This window comes from Eucyclogobius newberryi, unplaced genomic scaffold (genome assembly GCF_026437365.1).
Source record: "Eucyclogobius newberryi isolate DKJ021-1_F unplaced genomic scaffold, fEucNew1.0.hap1 SCAF_20, whole genome shotgun sequence".
Taxonomy (NCBI): domain Eukaryota; kingdom Metazoa; phylum Chordata; class Actinopteri; order Gobiiformes; family Gobiidae; genus Eucyclogobius; species Eucyclogobius newberryi.
Window position 1 is genome coordinate 5403605 of NW_027315835.1, and position 17017 is coordinate 5420621.

At 47.9% G+C, this 17017-nt stretch overlaps 1 protein-coding gene across 1 annotated transcript in view; it reads right to left on the reverse strand.

Annotated features, from left to right (window-relative positions):
* Positions 1 to 726: 726 nt before the first annotated feature.
* Positions 727 to 17017, reverse strand: part of sec31b (SEC31 homolog B, COPII coat complex component) — a 32179-nt gene continuing 15888 nt past the window's right edge. The window contains exons 12-26 of the mRNA XM_072455887.1: positions 16313 to 16387; positions 16144 to 16236; positions 15944 to 16055; positions 14816 to 14994; positions 14524 to 14650; positions 13473 to 13618; positions 12490 to 12663; positions 11389 to 11568; positions 4903 to 5080; positions 3635 to 4021; positions 3307 to 3345; positions 2935 to 2993; positions 1869 to 2114; positions 1719 to 1790; positions 727 to 912 (exon numbers count right to left, since the gene is read on the reverse strand). Of these exons, the coding sequence (XP_072311988.1) occupies positions 733 to 912; positions 1719 to 1790; positions 1869 to 2114; positions 2935 to 2993; positions 3307 to 3345; positions 3635 to 4021; positions 4903 to 5080; positions 11389 to 11568; positions 12490 to 12663; positions 13473 to 13618; positions 14524 to 14650; positions 14816 to 14994; positions 15944 to 16055; positions 16144 to 16236; positions 16313 to 16387 (2247 nt within the window). The 3' untranslated portion in view covers positions 727 to 732. The remainder of the gene's footprint in view (positions 913 to 1718; positions 1791 to 1868; positions 2115 to 2934; positions 2994 to 3306; positions 3346 to 3634; positions 4022 to 4902; positions 5081 to 11388; positions 11569 to 12489; positions 12664 to 13472; positions 13619 to 14523; positions 14651 to 14815; positions 14995 to 15943; positions 16056 to 16143; positions 16237 to 16312; positions 16388 to 17017) is intronic.

A 17017-nucleotide genomic window follows, 5' to 3' on the forward strand; every position in this document is an offset into this window, starting at 1 on the left:
CAAACTTGTATATATTTTTAAGTTAAGTTTAGAGACGTTTATACTCTTAAAAAGGCGTTAAACGTGTTTCAAAACAATCTTCAAACCAAGAGATTTTAATTTAAAGGTTTGCTGTAATTCAACTTTGTGTAAAATAATGAATACAATATTTTGAGACGAAAACACCTCGAATATAAACCCATTTTAAACTTAAAAACAGTTGAAATGTGCAGACTGAAGCTTATAGAGAGAATCATTACAAATAAATTGAATTATTGACAAAAAAATGAATTTGTGACATTTTGATTGAATAATGTCCGTCTTTGTTATAAAAGGTATTTCCTCCTGTGACATTTTATCAACAATTAAACTAAAAATAACCAAAAAATTCTTGCAGGTTTTATTCCAAGTTCATATTGTTTCACAGGCAGATCAAGTCTTTTTAAAAAATAAATTGAAAACGACATAATACAGGTCAGAAATGGCATGTTCAACAAGTAAATAAACCAATTAAAATCGAGACTAATATTATGAATTCAAGTCATTTTAACTCTATTTTATACATATATATTTATTCCGGAGTGTTTCAAACCGACGATCCACGAAAGCGCGACATCGCCGGCTCAAAAATAAGAAAAAGAACATGATCATAATAAATATACAGGAAACGTGGCTGAACGGCGCCCCCTGGTGTCAGACCCCGCCCCCTGGTGTCAGACCCCGCCCCCTGGTGTCAGACCCCGCCCCCTGGTGTCAGACCCCGAGGCGCGTGCCGATGGTCATGAGCATCTTGAGGATGGGCATGAAGCCCGAGATCTCGCTGAAGTTGCTGCTGCTGACGATCTGTGTGTGGACCTCCAGGCCGCGCTGGTACTGCTGCCCCGCCACGCAGCGGCTGATCTCGTGCAGGCCGCCCAGGATGTGGGCGGAGAGCTACGGCCAGCCAAGAGGGACAAAGTCAACACTTATGAGCGTTAAGACGTGCGGTGAGACGCGAGCGGAGAACTACGGCGAGCGCAGAGGGACAAGGTCAACACATCGACATTAGACGTCTAATGTTCCCCCAGCGCTCCCCCTCCGCCCCCTTTACCGCCCGCTTTAACTAGCACCGCCCGCGCCCGCTTTAACTAGCACCGCCTGCTTTAACAAGCACCGCCCGCTTTAACTAGCACCGCCCGCTTTAACTAGCACCGCCCGCTTTAACAAGCAACGCCCGCTTTAACTAGCACCGCCCGCTTTAACTAGCACCGCCTGCTTTAACAAGCACCGCCCGCTTTAACTAGCACCGCCCGTTTTAACTAGCGCCGCCCGCTTTAACAAGCACCGCCCGCTTTAACTAGCACCGCCCGCTTTAACTAGCGCCGCCCGCTTTAACAAGCACCGCCCGCTTTAACAAGCACCGCCCGCTTTAACTAGCGCCGCCCGCTTTAACTAGCGCCGCCCGCTTTAACAAGCACCGCCCGCTTTAACTAGCGCCGCCCGCTTTAACAAGCAACGCCCGCTTTAACTAGCACCGCCCGCTTTAACTAGCGCCGCCCGCTTTAACAAGCAACGCCCGCTTTAACAAGCGCCGCCCGCTTTAACTAGCACCGCCTGCTTTAACTAGCACCGCCCCTTTTACCCGGCGCGACGCTTTAACTAGCACCGCCCCTTTTACCCAGCTTAGCCCGCTTTAACTAGCATCCCACGCTTTACCCGGCACCGCCCCTTTTCCCCAGCCCCGCCCTAAAGCCTCTTACCGCCTGATCCCTGAGCTTGTCGTAGAGCGATCCCAGGCGTTTGGCGGCGTCCTCCAGCTTCCTCTTGGTTTGCTGTGATCCAGAACACACTGGTTACTTCACCTGGCGCGGGGGTCTTTTCTCTCATATGTTTTCGGGGCCCGCTCTTACCGGGTCTCCTGCCGCCAGCTGACACCTCTGGACCAAACTGTCGAACGTGGACTTCAGGACCAAATGCTCGGCCGGGATCTCCTTCTGCTCCACGCGCTCGGCCGGCAGCTGCTGCAGGAGCTGAACGCTGGGCTCCTGCGGGGCCCCTGGAGGCACCTGAGCGCGGCGGTCCTGGGGCTGAGGGGCCTCGGCGTAGCCCATCACCGGGGCAGTGATCGGGGCCGGGGGAGTGTAGTTATCTGGGACCTGGAGGACAACACGGACACAACTCAGATTTAAGAGCGACGTGGACAAAAACACATCGTCTCGGTAACGATATTATCACAAAACATGTGACTAAAGGTCTAAAAGTCCAAATTAAAGGTTCTGCTGTTTTTATAATTCTGACTTAGTTTAATGGTGTAGAACCTGTGGTAAATATTTATCACAGTTTTACTGTCGTTAAGTTACAGTTTGTGATGAAAAATACAAGTTTAAAAAGACAGGAAGTGGAGCTGAATCCCTCTGTGATGTCATCAGTGTGCGACACAGAGACAGTTTAAACCATGGTTGGCCTAAATAAAGGTGTTTTATGGTGTTATTGTGTCAGATCAGAACTGTTGTGTCATTTATGTGGAGTTTGGCTCTTGTTTACAGTCTGGTTGCTATGGTAACAGCTGTGGAATCACCTCTACTTATGTCCAACCAGGAAGTACAAGTATAAACTTCACAAAAATGGTTCAAACTGGGACAAACGGGCAAAATGTTTAGTCAGATCTGAAATACTGCGTTTAAATATTTACAAAAAAGTTCTATACCACCAAAATTAGTACTTTTACTACAAAAAAAAAAGCATAAAGACTTAAAATTTAGCACCAAATATAAGAAAAGTAAATGTTTCTAGGACCTTGTGTCAGTGTCTCATAAAATGACCCATAACTAGCTGCACATTTTGTACATTTTAAACATAATACTCCTTTTTCTATGATAGTTTTTGTGTTTCTATTGCGTCTTGTGCGTTTATTTATTGCGTATCGACCGAGTTCCCGCACGACTCGCTACAGTAAAAGCGTTGGCGCGGTCGTACCTTCTTCTTCCTCGGCCCTCCTCTCACAGCCGGCGGGTCGTTCCATCCTTCTTGAGGCCCTGAAGTCAAACACAAATTTTCTTTTTTTAACGACACAAAATGAAGGCTTCAGAGTCGAGAGGCGGAAACGACTTCGAAAATGCACAAAACGAGCAAACAAAAACAGCCCCAGAAACTCGCCAGCGCCCGCGGGACGCAAAGAGGGTCCCGCCCAAGCAGATGCGACTCAAGCACGTTCCCCGCACACGCTAAGATGACCCGCAACGCCACACGGGACAGGCATTTGGCTCGTGTTTCGTGCCAGTTCGACCAATTTTCCCGGTGTCGTTGGGTCACTTAGTGTGTTTTTCACGTTCTAAACCCGTCTGTCACCTGTCGAGGAGGAGGAGCCCCCGAGCCACGGAAACGCCCCTGAAAGTGAAAAGTGCAACAGAGTTTAAGTCATGGAAAAGCCAGAGATGAAGTGAGCGCTGCGATCTACATAAAACGTCTATAAAAAACACGTTATTCTGACGGTTCTAGTCGTTATCTGGATTAAACGGACTCTGCAAGTGTCAAGAGTCAAGGGAGAGCGGTGACATCTCCATGGAGACAAGCGGCGACATCTCCATGGAGACAAGCGGCGTCATCTCCATGGAGACGAGCGGTACAGTTGCGTGGTACATTAATGTCGGGATAAAGCTCCAGACGTCAGACTGACCTGTGGGCGGAGGAGGCGCCGGCGCTGCGGAGAAAGGCTTCACGGCGGGTGCTCCGGGCCCCCCCTGTGGGTACCCCGCTCCTATTGGGCTGTAGGGCCCGCCGGGCATGGCAGGGGCTGGACACTGGGAGTGGAGGGCCCCCGGGTACATGGGGACGGGCGCTCCGGGCTGAGAGCTAGGGGGCGCAGAGGGCAGAGACGTGGAGGGCATGAAGCTGGTGGGGGGGACGCCGGGGGGCTGCAGAGGGCCGGACATGGAGGAGGGGGGCATGGACATGGACGAGGGGGGTCCGGAGAGCGACGAGGGGATGGAGGGACCCGGAGGAGGCGGGAAGGCGGAAGGAGCGCCCATGGGCTGAGGCTGGAACGGCGGCTGAGGAATGAAACCTGTGAAAGAGGAAAATGTCTATTATTTGACTGCAAAGAAACATACTTTACAAACTTTAAGCTGCTACTTCCCCCCCTTTTTGATAGATTTTACTGGCCACTGGGGGGCACTGTAGCAGGAAGTGCAAGCATTTGACACACAGTAGAAGACGATGTCAGTGGACACATCGGTTTCTATAGTTTGTGTGTTTTATTACATCAGACTCATATTCACTGAGAAATGAGTCTAATGAGGAAGTAACTCTAGACGCCTGGACATGTGATATACGGCGATCTGAAGATTAGAACCTGACGCAGTGAAATGAGACTTCCTTGGCCCGCCCCGCCCCCTGCATCACTAACATGGACCATATTTATGTGTAAATATCTCGTGTTACAATGTGGGCAGCTGCTGTTTACTGTCAGATGCGGCCCGTATATGGACAAGCTCCATTTCCCTCGTAAATGTCACGTTGCGCGGCTTTTAATCAGAAGCGCTGTGAAGCTCAAAAAGTACAGCAAGGTAAATATTAGGAACTATTAAGATCTATTTCTTATTAAACCTTAATAGAGTGACCACATGTCCCTCTGTCTCTCGTCAGTTATAGTAATTAAAACTTTGATTTCGTTATCAGAGCCACATAAAATATATTTAAAAAGGGAGATTTAAGTAGAACACACAATGACACACAAGAAAACAAAGATCTTTTAGGTGCACTGACTAATATTCCAGTCACTTTTACTGTGTTCAGGGGATGAAATGAAAATTACATCTTGTTTTAGCCGTATTTATCAATCATTTTCTTGTCCCTCTTTATTAATTTAGTGTCTTCATAAACTAACGATGACATAAAACCATCACAATTGTGGTTAAAAGCTCGTTAAAGTGGTTCCTGTCCCACCTGGAGCGGGCGGGTGCTGGGCGTACGGCGGCCTCATCTGCCTGGGTCCCGCGGGGTTCCTCCCGAGGCCTGCAGGGGGCAGACCGGGGCCGGCACTGGCTGGAGGAGACTGTGGAGTGAAGAGGGAGGGCATCTGGGGCATCAGTGGCATCTGCGTGGCCGGCGGCTGGTACTGGCCCTGGATCAGAGAGTCAAGGACGTCAAAACAAGAGCGGATTATTTCACATTTTTATTAAGAGGTCAGCAAATTGAGTTTTCTGAAAGAGTTTTTGGAGCGTTTATATTTTGCTTGTATAACGCAGCCGTCTTTGTTATAAAAGGTGTTTTTGAATGCGTTTTAAAAATTTTGAAAGCAGAAGTATCACGAGAATGCGATTTTTTGTTTGTGATTTTATTTGAACATGTCATATAAATATAAATAAGGACATAAATTGCTATATTCATTTTCATTTTAACGTGGAATATTTGCATCAATGCTGGTCACATCACCACAAAATAACAACTAGGACTAAGGATGTTGCCGTTTAAAATTTTAGAATAAAACCGGCTCTAAAGCGTGACGTTACCATGATCTGTGCGGCGGGCTCTAAAGCGTGATGTTACCGTGATCTGTGCGGCGGCTCTAAAGCGTGACGTTACCATGATTTGTGAGGCGGGCTCTAAAGCGTGACGTTACCGTGATCTGTGAGGCGGGCTCATGATCTGTGCCGTGGCTCTAAAGCGTGACGTTACCATGATCTGTGCGGCGGGCTCTAAAGCGTGACGTTACCATGATCTGTGCCGTGGCTCTAAAGCGCGACGTTACCATGACCTGTGCGGCGGGCTCTAAAGCGTGACGTTACCATGATCTGTGCCGTGGCTCTAAAGCGTGACGTTACCATGATCTGTGAGGCGGGCTCTAAAGCGTGACGTTACCATGATCTGTGCGGCGGGCTCTAAAGCGTGATGTTACCATGATCTGTGCGGCGGGCTCTAAAGCGTGACGTTACCATGATCTGTGCGGCGGGCTCTAAAGCGTGACGTTACCATGATCTGTGCGGCGGGCTGTAAAGCATGACGTTACCATGATCTGTGCGGCGGGCTCTAAAGCGTGACGTTACCATGATCTGTGCGGCGGGCTCTAAAGCGTGACGTTACCATGATCTGTGCGGCGGGCTCTAAAACGTGACGTTACCATGATCTGTGCCGTGGCTCTAAAGCGTGACGTTACCATGACCTGTGCGGCGGGCTGTAAAGCGTGACGTTACCAAGATCTGTGCCATGGCTCTAAAGCGTGACGTTACCGTGATCTGTGCGGCGGGCCTCTAAAGCGTGACATTACCATGATCTGTGCGGCGGGCTCTAAAGCGTGACGTTACCATGATCTGTGCGGCGGCCTCTGAAGCGTGACGTTACCGTGATCTGTGCGGCGGGCTCTAAAGCGTGACGTTACCGTGATCTGTGCGGCGGGCTCTAAAGCGTGACGTTACGAAGATCTGTGCCGTGGCTCTAAAGCGTGACGTTACCATGATCTGTGAGGCGGGCTCTAAAGCGTGACGTTACCATGATCTGTGCGGCGGGCTCTAAAGCGTGACGTTACCATGATCTGTGCCGTGGCTCTAAAGCGTGACGTTACCACGATCTGTGCCGTGGCTCTAAAGCGTGACGTTATCACGATCTGTGCCGTGGCTCTAAAGCGTGACGTTACCATGATCTGTGGGGCGGGCTCTAAAGCGTGACGTTACCATGATCTGTGCCGTGGCTCTAAAGCGTGACGTTACCATGACCTGTGCGGCGGGCTGTAAAGCGTGACGTTACCAAGATCTGTGCCATGGCTCTAAAGCGTGACGTTAACATGATCTGTGCGGCGGGCTCTAAAGCGTGACGTTACCATGATCTGTGCGGCGGGCTGTAAAGCGTGACGTTACCATGATCTGTGCGGCGGGCTCTAAAGCGTGACGTTACCATGATCTGTGCGGCGGGCTCTAAAGCGTGACATTACCATGATCTGTGCGGCGGACTCTAAAGCGTGACGTTACCATGATCTGTGCCGTGGCTCTAAAGCGTGACGTTACCGTGATCTGTGCGGCGGGCCTCTAAAGCGTGACGTTACCATGATCTGTGCGGCGGGCTCTAAAGCGTGACGTTACCGTGATCTGTGCGGCGGGCTCTGAAGCGTGACGTTACCGTGATCTGTGCAGCGGGCTCTAAAGCGTGACGTTACCGTGATCTGTGCGGCGGGCTCTAAAGCGTGACGTTACCAAGATCTGTGCCGTGGCTCTAAAGCGTGACGTTACCATGATCTGTGCAGCGGGCTCTAAAGCGTGACGTTACCATGATCTGTGCGGCGGGCTCTAAAGCGTGACGTTACCATGATCTGTGCGGCGGGCTCTAAAGCGTGACGTTACCGTGATCGTGCAGCGGGCTCTAAAGCGTGACGTTACCATGATCTGTGCAGCGGGCTCTAAAGCGTGACGTTACCATGATCTGTGCCGTGGCTCTAAAGCGTGACGTTACCGTGATCTGTGCGGCGGGCTCTAAAGCGTGACGTTACCATGATCTGTGCAGCGGGCTCTAAAGCGTGACGTTACCGTGATCTGTGCCGTGGCTCTAAAGCGTGACGTTACCGTGATCTGTGCGGCAGGCTCTAAAGCGTGACGTTACCATGATCTGTGCCGTGTCTCTAAAGCGTGATGCTACCATGATCTGTGCGGCGGGCTCTAAAGCGTGACGTTACCATGATCTGTGAGGCGGGCTCTAAAGCGTGACGTTATCATGATCTGTGCAGCGGGCTCTAAAGCGTGACGTTACCATGATCTGTGCGGCGGGCTCTAAAGCGTGACGTTACCGTGATCTGTGCGGCGGGCTCTAAAGCGTGACGTTACCATGATCTGTGCCGCGGCTCTAAAGCGTGACGTTACCATGATCTGTGCCGTGGCTCTAAAGGGTGACATTACCATGATCTGTGCAGCGGGCTCTAAAGCGTGACGTTACCGTGATCTGTGCGGCGGGCTCTAAAGCGTGGCGTTACCGTGATCTGTGCAGCGGGCTCTAAAGCGTGACGTTACCATGATCTGAGCGGCGGGCTCTAAAGCGTGACGTTACCATGATCTGTGCGGCGGGCTCTAAAGCGTGACGTTACCATGATCTGTGCGGCGGGCTCTAAAGCGTGACGTTACCATGATCTGTGCGGCGGGCTCTAAAGCGTGACGTTACCATGATCTGTGCGGCGGGCTCTAAAGCGTGACGTTACCATGATCTGTGCGGCGGGCTCTAAAGCGTGACGTTACCACGATCTGTGCAGCGGGCTCATGATCTGTGCGGCGGGCTCTAAAGCGTGACGTTACCATGATCTGTGCGGCGGGCTCTAAAGCGTGACGTTACCATGATCTGTGCGGCGGGCTCTAAAGCGTGACGTTACCACGATCTGTGCCGTGGCTCTAAAGCGTGACGTTACCATGATCTGTGCGGCGGGCTCATGATCTGTGCGGCGGGCTCTAAAGCGTGACGTTACCATGATCTGTGCGGCGGGCTCTAAAGCGTGACGTTACCGTGATCGGTGCAGCGGGCTCTAAAGCGTGACGTTACCGTGATCTGTGCGGCGGGCTCTAAAGCGTGACGTTACCATGATCTGTGCTGTGGCTCTAAAGCGTGACGTTACCGTGATCTGTGCGGTGGGCTCTAAAGCGTGACGTTACCATGATCTGTGCAGCGGGCTCTAAAGCGTGACGTTACTGTGATCTGTGCGGCAGGCTCTAAAGCGTGACGTTACCATGATCTGTGCCGTGGCTCTAAAGCGTGACGTTACCAATATCCGTGCCGTAGCTCTAAAGCGTGACGTTACCATGATCTGTGCAGCGGGCTCTAAAGCGTGACGTTACCATGATCTGTGCGGCGGGCTCTAAAGCGTGACGTTACCATGATCTGTGCAGCGGGCTCTAAAGCGTGACGTTACCGTTATCTGTGCGGCGGGCTCTAAAGCGTGACGTTATCATGATCTGTGCAGCGGGCTCTAAAGCGTGACGTTACCGTGATCTGTGCGGCGGGCTCTAAAGCGTGACGTTACCGTGATCTGTGCGGCGGGCTCTAAAGCGTGACGTTACCGTGATCTGTGCGGCGGGCTCTAAAGCGTGACGTTACCATGATCTGTGCAGCGGGCTCTAAAGCGTGACGTTACAGTGATCTGTGCGGCGGGCTCTAAAGCGTGACGTTACCATGATCTGTGCCGCGGCTCTAAAGCGTGACGTTACCATGATCTGTGCCGTGGCTCTAAAGCGTGACATTACCATGATCTGTGCAGCGGGCTCTAAAGCGTGACGTTACCGTGATCTGTGCGGCGGGCTCTAAAGCGTGGCGTTACCGTGATCTGTGCAGCGGGCTCTAAAGCGTGACGTTACCATGATCTGTGTGGCGGGCTCTAAAGCGTGACGTTACCATGATCTGTGCGGCGGGCTCTAAAGCGTGACGTTACCATGATCTGTGCGGCGGGCTCTAAAGCGTGACGTTACCATGATCTGTGCGGCGGGCTCTAAAGCGTGACGTTACCATGATCTGTGCGGCGGGCTCTAAAGCGTGACGTTACCATGATCTGTGCGGCGGGCTCTAAAGCGTGACGTTACCACGATCTGTGCAGCGGGCTCATGATCTGTGCGGCGGGCTCTAAAGCGTGACGTTACCATGATCTGTGCGGCGGGCTCTAAAGCGTGACGTTACCATGATCTGTGCGGCGGGCTCTAAAGCGTGACGTTACCACGATCTGTGCCGTGGCTCTAAAGCGTGACGTTACCATGATCTGTGCGGCGGGCTCATGATCTGTGCGGCGGGCTCTAAAGCGTGACGTTACCATGATCTGTGCGGCGGGCTCTAAAGCGTGACGTTACCGTGATCGGTGCAGCGGGCTCTAAAGCGTGACGTTACCGTGATCTGTGCGGCGGGCTCTAAAGCGTGACGTTACCATGATCTGTGCTGTGGCTCTAAAGCGTGACGTTACCGTGATCTGTGCGGTGGGCTCTAAAGCGTGACGTTACCATGATCTGTGCAGCGGGCTCTAAAGCGTGACGTTACTGTGATCTGTGCGGCAGGCTCTAAAGCGTGACGTTACCATGATCTGTGCCGTGGCTCTAAAGCGTGACGTTACCGTGATCTGTGCGGCGGGCTCTAAAGCGTGACGTTACCATGATCTGTGAGGCGGGCTCTAAAGCGTGACGTTACCATGATCTGTGAGGCGGGCTCTAAAGCGTGACGTTACCATGATCTGTGCGGCGGGCTCTAAAGCGTGACGTTACCATGATCTGTGCGGCGGGCTCTAAAAAGTGACGTTACCATGATCTGTGCGGCGGGCTCTAAAGCGTGACGTTACAATAATCTGTGCGGCGGGCTCTAAAGCGTGACGTTACCATGATCTGTGCGGCGGGTTCTAAAGCGTGACGTTACCACGATCTGTGCAGCGGGCTCATGATCTGTGCGGCGGGCTCTAAAGCGTGACGTTACCATGATCTGTGCGGCGGGCTCTAAAGCGTGACGTTACCATGATCTGTGCGGCGGGCTCTAAAGCGTGACGTTACCAAGATCTGTGCGGCGGGCTCTAAACCGTGACGTTACCACGATCTGTGCCGTGGCTCTAAAGCGTGACGTTACCATGATCTGTGCGGCGGGCTCATGATCTGTGCGGCGGGCTCTAAAGCGTGACGTTACCATGATCTGTGCGGCGGGCTCTAAAGCGTGACGTTACCGTGATCGGTGCAGCGGGCTCTAAAGCGTGACGTTACCATGATCTGTGCAGCGGGCTCTAAAGCGTGACTTTACCATGATCTGTGCCGTGGCTCTAAAGCGTGACGTTACCATGATCTGTGCAGCGGGCTCTAAAGCGTGACGTTACCGTGATCTGTGCAGCGGGCTCTAAAGCGTGACGTTACCGTGATCTGTGCGGCGGGCTCTAAAGCGTGACGTTACCATGATCTGTGAGGCGGGCTCTAAAGCGTGACGTTACCATGATCTGTGAGGCGGGCTCTAAAGCCTGACGTTACCATGATCTGTGCAGCGGGCTCTAAAGCGTGACGTTACCGTGATCTGTGCAGCGGGCTCTAAAGCGTGACGTTACCATGATCTGTGCAGCGGGCTCTAAAGCGTGACGTTACCGTGATCCGTGCAGCGGGCTCTAAAGCGTGACGTTACCGTGATCTGTGCGGCGGGCTCTAAAGCGTGACGTTACCATGATCTGTGAGGCGGGCTCTAAAGCGTGACGTTACCATGATCTGTGAGGCGGGCTCTAAAGCCTGACGTTACCATGATCTGTGCGGCGGGCTCTAAAGCGTGACGTTACCATGATCTGTGAGGCGGGCTCTAAAGCCTGACGTTACCATGATCTGTGCGGCGGGCTCTAAAGCGTGACGTTACCATGATCTGTGCGGCGGGCTCTAAAGCGTGACGTTACCATGATCTGTGAGGCGGGCTCTAAAGCCTGACGTTACCATGATCTGTGCGGCGGGCTCTAAAGCGTGACGTTACCATGATCTGTGCGGCGGGCGCAGTCGGCTGAGGCGCAGTCGGCTGAGGCGCAGCAGCGGCGGCAGTGGCGACGGCGGCAGCAGCAGCTTTTGCGGCGCTCTGGTCGGGGCGCAGGGCGCAGCTCGCCGTTCCTTCTCCCTGAGCGTGGAACAGACGGTCCTTCAGCATCCGGATACTGGTCTGAGGAGGAACACGAGGAGGGAGAAGGTCAGGAAGGTCAAACGCCACGGGAAACATGGAAACACTGTGGCGTGACTCGGAAGAGACGCCAAAACATGTACTACACACAAGTACAAAGTATTACGTACGAGTAACTTGTCTGGGCCGTAACATCTGATTCATACTTTGAGGTTCATGTACGTAATTGGATGTTTTATTCAAACAAAAGCACAACATCTGGTATTTTCAAAAGACAGACAAAAAAATAAGAAAAACTGTGCCAGAAACACAAATGTTCAATTAATTTACTATATTTTCTAGATTATAAGTCACACTTTTTTCATAGTTTTGTCCGGGGTGCGACTTATACTCCAGAGCGACTTATGTGTGATATTATTTGTTATTTTCACACTGACAACCACAAGAGGGCGCTCTAGGCTCTAAGCGACGCAGAAGAAGAATCTGTACTTCCTCTTCCTCTGGAGTTTGTGGAGTTGTTTAGAAGTGACACAGAGGAAGAAGAATTCAATGGATTTAGTGATTTGGGGTAAAACTGATGCTTTATACTCCAGTGCGACTTATATATTCTTCTCTCTTATGCACTTTTTGGCTGGTGCGACTTATACTCCAGTGCGACTTATATATGTGTTTTTCTTCTCTATTATGCATTTTTTGGCTGGTGCGACTTATACTCTGGAAAATACAGTAGTATTGTCTACGTAAAGATTTTATCGCTTGTACATTTACACTTTTACTCAAAAAATGAGTACAATTTCTCAAAAACGTTACTTAACTAAATATAGTACTACTCTGGTTATTTGTGACTCTCCTCGGAATATTCTAATAGTACGACGTTTATCAAATCTATCTGTTGTATGGTTGCGTTTCTGTGTTTTTGCATAATCGCCCCGGGACATTCACAGACAGGTTTGCGCCCTTCACCTCCTCAGAGTCCTCGGGCAGGTAGGCGTTGGCGATGGAGAGACTGCCCTCTGCTGCCAGGATGCCGGCGTAGCGCGTGAGCTTGTCCGCCAGAATGGGGCTCTGGACGGAGACCTGGCCGTTCCTGAGGCGCTCGATGGACTTGCGCAGCATCATCACCTTCTCCACCAGGTCCTGCCAGAAGAAGCCGGCGTTTTAGAAGAAGCCGATAAAACTCTTAGACGAGGCGCGCGTTTGATCAAAGGGCGGTGCACGACCACGTCATGTTGAGTCATTATTATTACAACTTAAGGTTTATTCATAAAACAAAACACCAGTGAAATGAAAGGACGGTTTGCTCTCTCAACATATAATTTATATAATTTAAGGCCAATTTTCTTTACTTACTTTTATTGCTTACTTTTTTTTATTTAAAGAAAAACACAGATCCATCAAAACGTATGTATGAATAAAGTTACAATAACCATAGCAACCACAGCAATTGCATTAAAAAAAAAAGGAACAAAAGTACAATTTTAGGCCAATTTACAGCGGATCTAGTTTGCTTAAAAAAACTAATAGTAATAATAATAAATAAAAAAATTACCTCTGTAAATGCTTTTTCTGTATCTATTATGTCAACAAAAATAAGCAAGAAAAATTAAACCTGGTCCTGTCAATTCTTCAGATTTAAACGTCTCCGTTTAAATGTTTTAATAGAATGTTTTAATATAATGTTTTTATAGAATGTTTTTATAGAATGTTTTATGTGCTTTAACTGCAGGAAAAGTTTCATATTGATATTTCTAAATTCAAGATTATTCCCTCTTCACCTGCAGCGTCTCGCCTAAAATATAATGACATTTACGACATAATTTGTAGTATATATTTACAGTTCTGTATTACTTGAGTGAGATCACACATAAAGAAAGTATACATGCTTTAGTAGACGTTGCAGACACAGGTTGAAGTGTGTGAATAAAAGAGAAATAAAAGGCTCTCACCTCCAGACCCAGAGGAGAGGAGCAGTCTCGGTGCTGCGCCCAACACTCAACCAGCTTCTCGATGTTTCCGGAGCAAATGTAACAGAGACAAGCCTGAAGACAGCGCTTCTCCGACTGCTCCACCTCCAGACGAGCGCCCAGAGTGTCTGAGCACACAAACAAACACACACACAAACAAACAAACAAACAAACAGCATTATTGTTAAAACAAAAACCAGCTCACGGTTCATCACCAGTAGATGATAAATTTACTTTTTCTTTCATATCTGGACGTTATCTAAAGCTCATAGTCGGGGTAATACGGTAAGTTCTTCTATTAAAGCAACAGGTGAAGAAATATCTAAATATAATTATTAGTGGTTGGGCCCATTTGGTGAATTGACACAAATTCTGCTAAAAATATGGAAAAGTGAAAAGCGCTTTGAAGGTGAATTTTCATTTTGTCAATAAAAAAGAAAAAACAATCCGACAGTTTCAGAATGTATTATTATGAATAAAAATATCATTTCAGTTTGTGGTTTGTCACGTTGCGAATCGTGACCTGTTCCGTTTAGATTTATGTTGTTCTTGTTTGTTCTGTTTGATTATAAAACAATAAAAGAAAACGATATGTAAATGTGAATTCTAAAACATTGATTTTATTATTATTTTAAACAGGTTGTAATCTCTAGAAATATATAGAATTTGATGCTTATGCTTCATTAAAAAAATGTGAAAAATTTATGTCTTCTCGTCCTAAATTCTTACTTCCAATTTGACCCAATTTGTTATATGATAAATAATAAACGAACAAAGAAATAATACATAATGAAATATAAATAATTATAATAAAAAAACAAAAAAAAAACATCTTGGTCCTGTTTTTATATTATTTTCTATTAGATTGTTGCTCTTCCAAGATGGCTTTTATAAAATAAGTGAGTTTTGTTCTTATTTAAAGTGTAGTAGCATTTTTTTCTCATTTCAAGTGAGAAAACACTCGTCTTGTTCTTATTTTTAGTAAAACAAGATATTTTATACTTCCACTGGCAATCTTAGTTTAAGGTAGTACCGCAGAGGTGAGCGAAGTCCTCCGGGTGTGCGTAGGTCAGCAGAGCGGCCAGAGCCTCCTTCCAGTTGTCCAGCTCGCAGCTTTCCACAATGTCCCGCCAATTCTGGGTGACCACGGACGAGATCAGCTGAGGACGTGGACAGAGAAGGGTTCATGAACACGTAGCATCACGGGAGAGGGCCGGGACACAGTCTGAAACGATCGGTCCTTCGCCACCAACAACACCCGTCGATTTAACCGTTTAACCCTTTGAATTGCGCTAAAAACCGTTGTATTTCCGGCTCTTGCTCACCATTGAAACGCTGTTCTTCTGTTTGCTCAGATACTTCTGCTGGGTCTTCTTCAGCAGCTCTTCGCCGCCGCTGATCGCCAACAGGATGGCCTCGGCGTATCGGCCGTCGTTCAGACACAGGTCCACGGCGCCGTCGAAGTTCCCCACCAGCAGCGCCTGGCTGATCAGACCGTCCGTATCTGCGGGAAACGGGACAGAAACGTCTCGAAACGGAGGGACAAAGTATTCAGGAGTCGTTGACTTTTTAGGGTTTTATCGACAAAAAACACGACCCATCGACAGATTATTCTCTGTGCGGAAAACCAGCCTTTGACATGGGCAAACTCTCCTGAGAAACCCTCGCTCTTTTTTTTGGTTTTATTTCATTTGACCACGTTAAATGATGTGTGATGCGTGAATCATACTTTCGTTACTTCACAAAAAAGCTTATGCATCAGTCTTCTCACATAGAACAGTAGGGGGAGCTCTAACGGCAAAAGTGACTCAGACCTGTACGCCTTTAGCACACATTTTAGTCGCTTTTAAAAAGGAGATGCATCAAATTTGTTGCCGCCGTATTGTTCCAGTCCTCGTCCTAAAGCTTTAACACCACATTTCTCCACAATAATCACATTTATTTTGTTTTGGGGTCCAATTCATTCATAACATATTGTTCAGTAAATGACAGACGAAATTATTTTTTTCGACACGAGAAGAAGAACTAATATTTCTTGACTGTTTGTCTTTGAGTGTTGAATGATTAAAAACAGATTTACGATTCGTTACAGACTCGGGACGTCAAGATTATTCAGGTCACAACGTAATCGGAAGAAGCAAAAAATAACAATCGTGACAATTTTAGAAGCAGAATTAAGCGTTTTAGTTCAATCTAGCGTCAAAAAAATAGCTCTAAACGCACAGAACGTTGCAGTTTTTGTCGAATTTTACATTATTTTGAACATTGTGTCTCAATAATCACAAATAATCGCCAACTCGTGTCTTTCTTTCCTCACAATAATCACTAAATAAACACTATTGCAACAACCCGACTATGATTCATTGACCGTTTTATTGCCGTTGGACGTAACAAATCTAAACTGAAACACGTTAAACACGGCCGACGAGGTAAAAACAGACGAGACGTTTTACCGCACGAGACGGGGATCTGGAAGCTGCTCGTCTCTTTTGGCGTTTGGCTGAAGAAATCGGCTGGCGACACCGAGCCGGAGGTTTTGGCGGCGGCGTTGACGTCGTCCGATCTCTGACAAGCAAAGAAAAACACACAAAGTACAGTGACTTTTGTACTTTTTCTCCTGCTCGTATGGTGTAAAACTCTGGCGTGGACGAACCTCGGTGGAGAGCTGCATCATCTTCTCGGCGAGGTCTTTGGCGTCCACTCCGTGCCCGTTGGCCTGGTAGTTTTTCCCCAGACATTTGGAAATCTGAAGGCGACAGTGACAGGCGCTAGTATTAGTATTAGTATTTAGAGAGGAATAAACGCTGCGGTAAACGGAACACCTTTAGCTCCAGGTCGTCTTTGCTGAATCCCAGAAGTCGGAGGAATTTGATGCGCGCTTCGTCTTCGAAATTCACCTGGAAAAAAAAAAAAATCGAGAAAATTATGACGGAAAAGCGCAACATTTGGAATCATTTTGGATCGCTCCGTAATTTTCTCAATGATATATTTACTAATGGATTGAGTTGATTGTACTTCTGGTCCAGAACCTTTATGAAAACATATCTACACATTTTAAACTCATCCCGGAGCATTTGCATTTTATTTAAGCCGATACAAAACTATATTTCAGTCGAAAAATGTGTGTGTTTTTAAAAATCCAAACAAAAAATTCCCCTTTTTAAATAAAACATCTAAATTCTGTTATTTTTTCACACTTTGAATCTAAACTGTTTAATTCAAAAGCTTGAAAATCTACATACACACTGAACATTTAAAATTGTTTTTTGATGACAAAAAAAATAACTGGATTTCAAAATAAAAACAATATCAAACATGCTATTTAAACAAATGATCTTCCAATTCTTCATTTGATTAGAAAATATTCTCTCTTTATCTCAAACCATGACTAAATAACACACAATATTGGACAGTATTGCGCTTTGGCTCTTGATTACTATGATCCTGATATTATTTGGACATTTTAATATACTTTATGACACAATAATTTCAGTTAAATGTCAATGTCTTAACGTTTTGCTCAAACT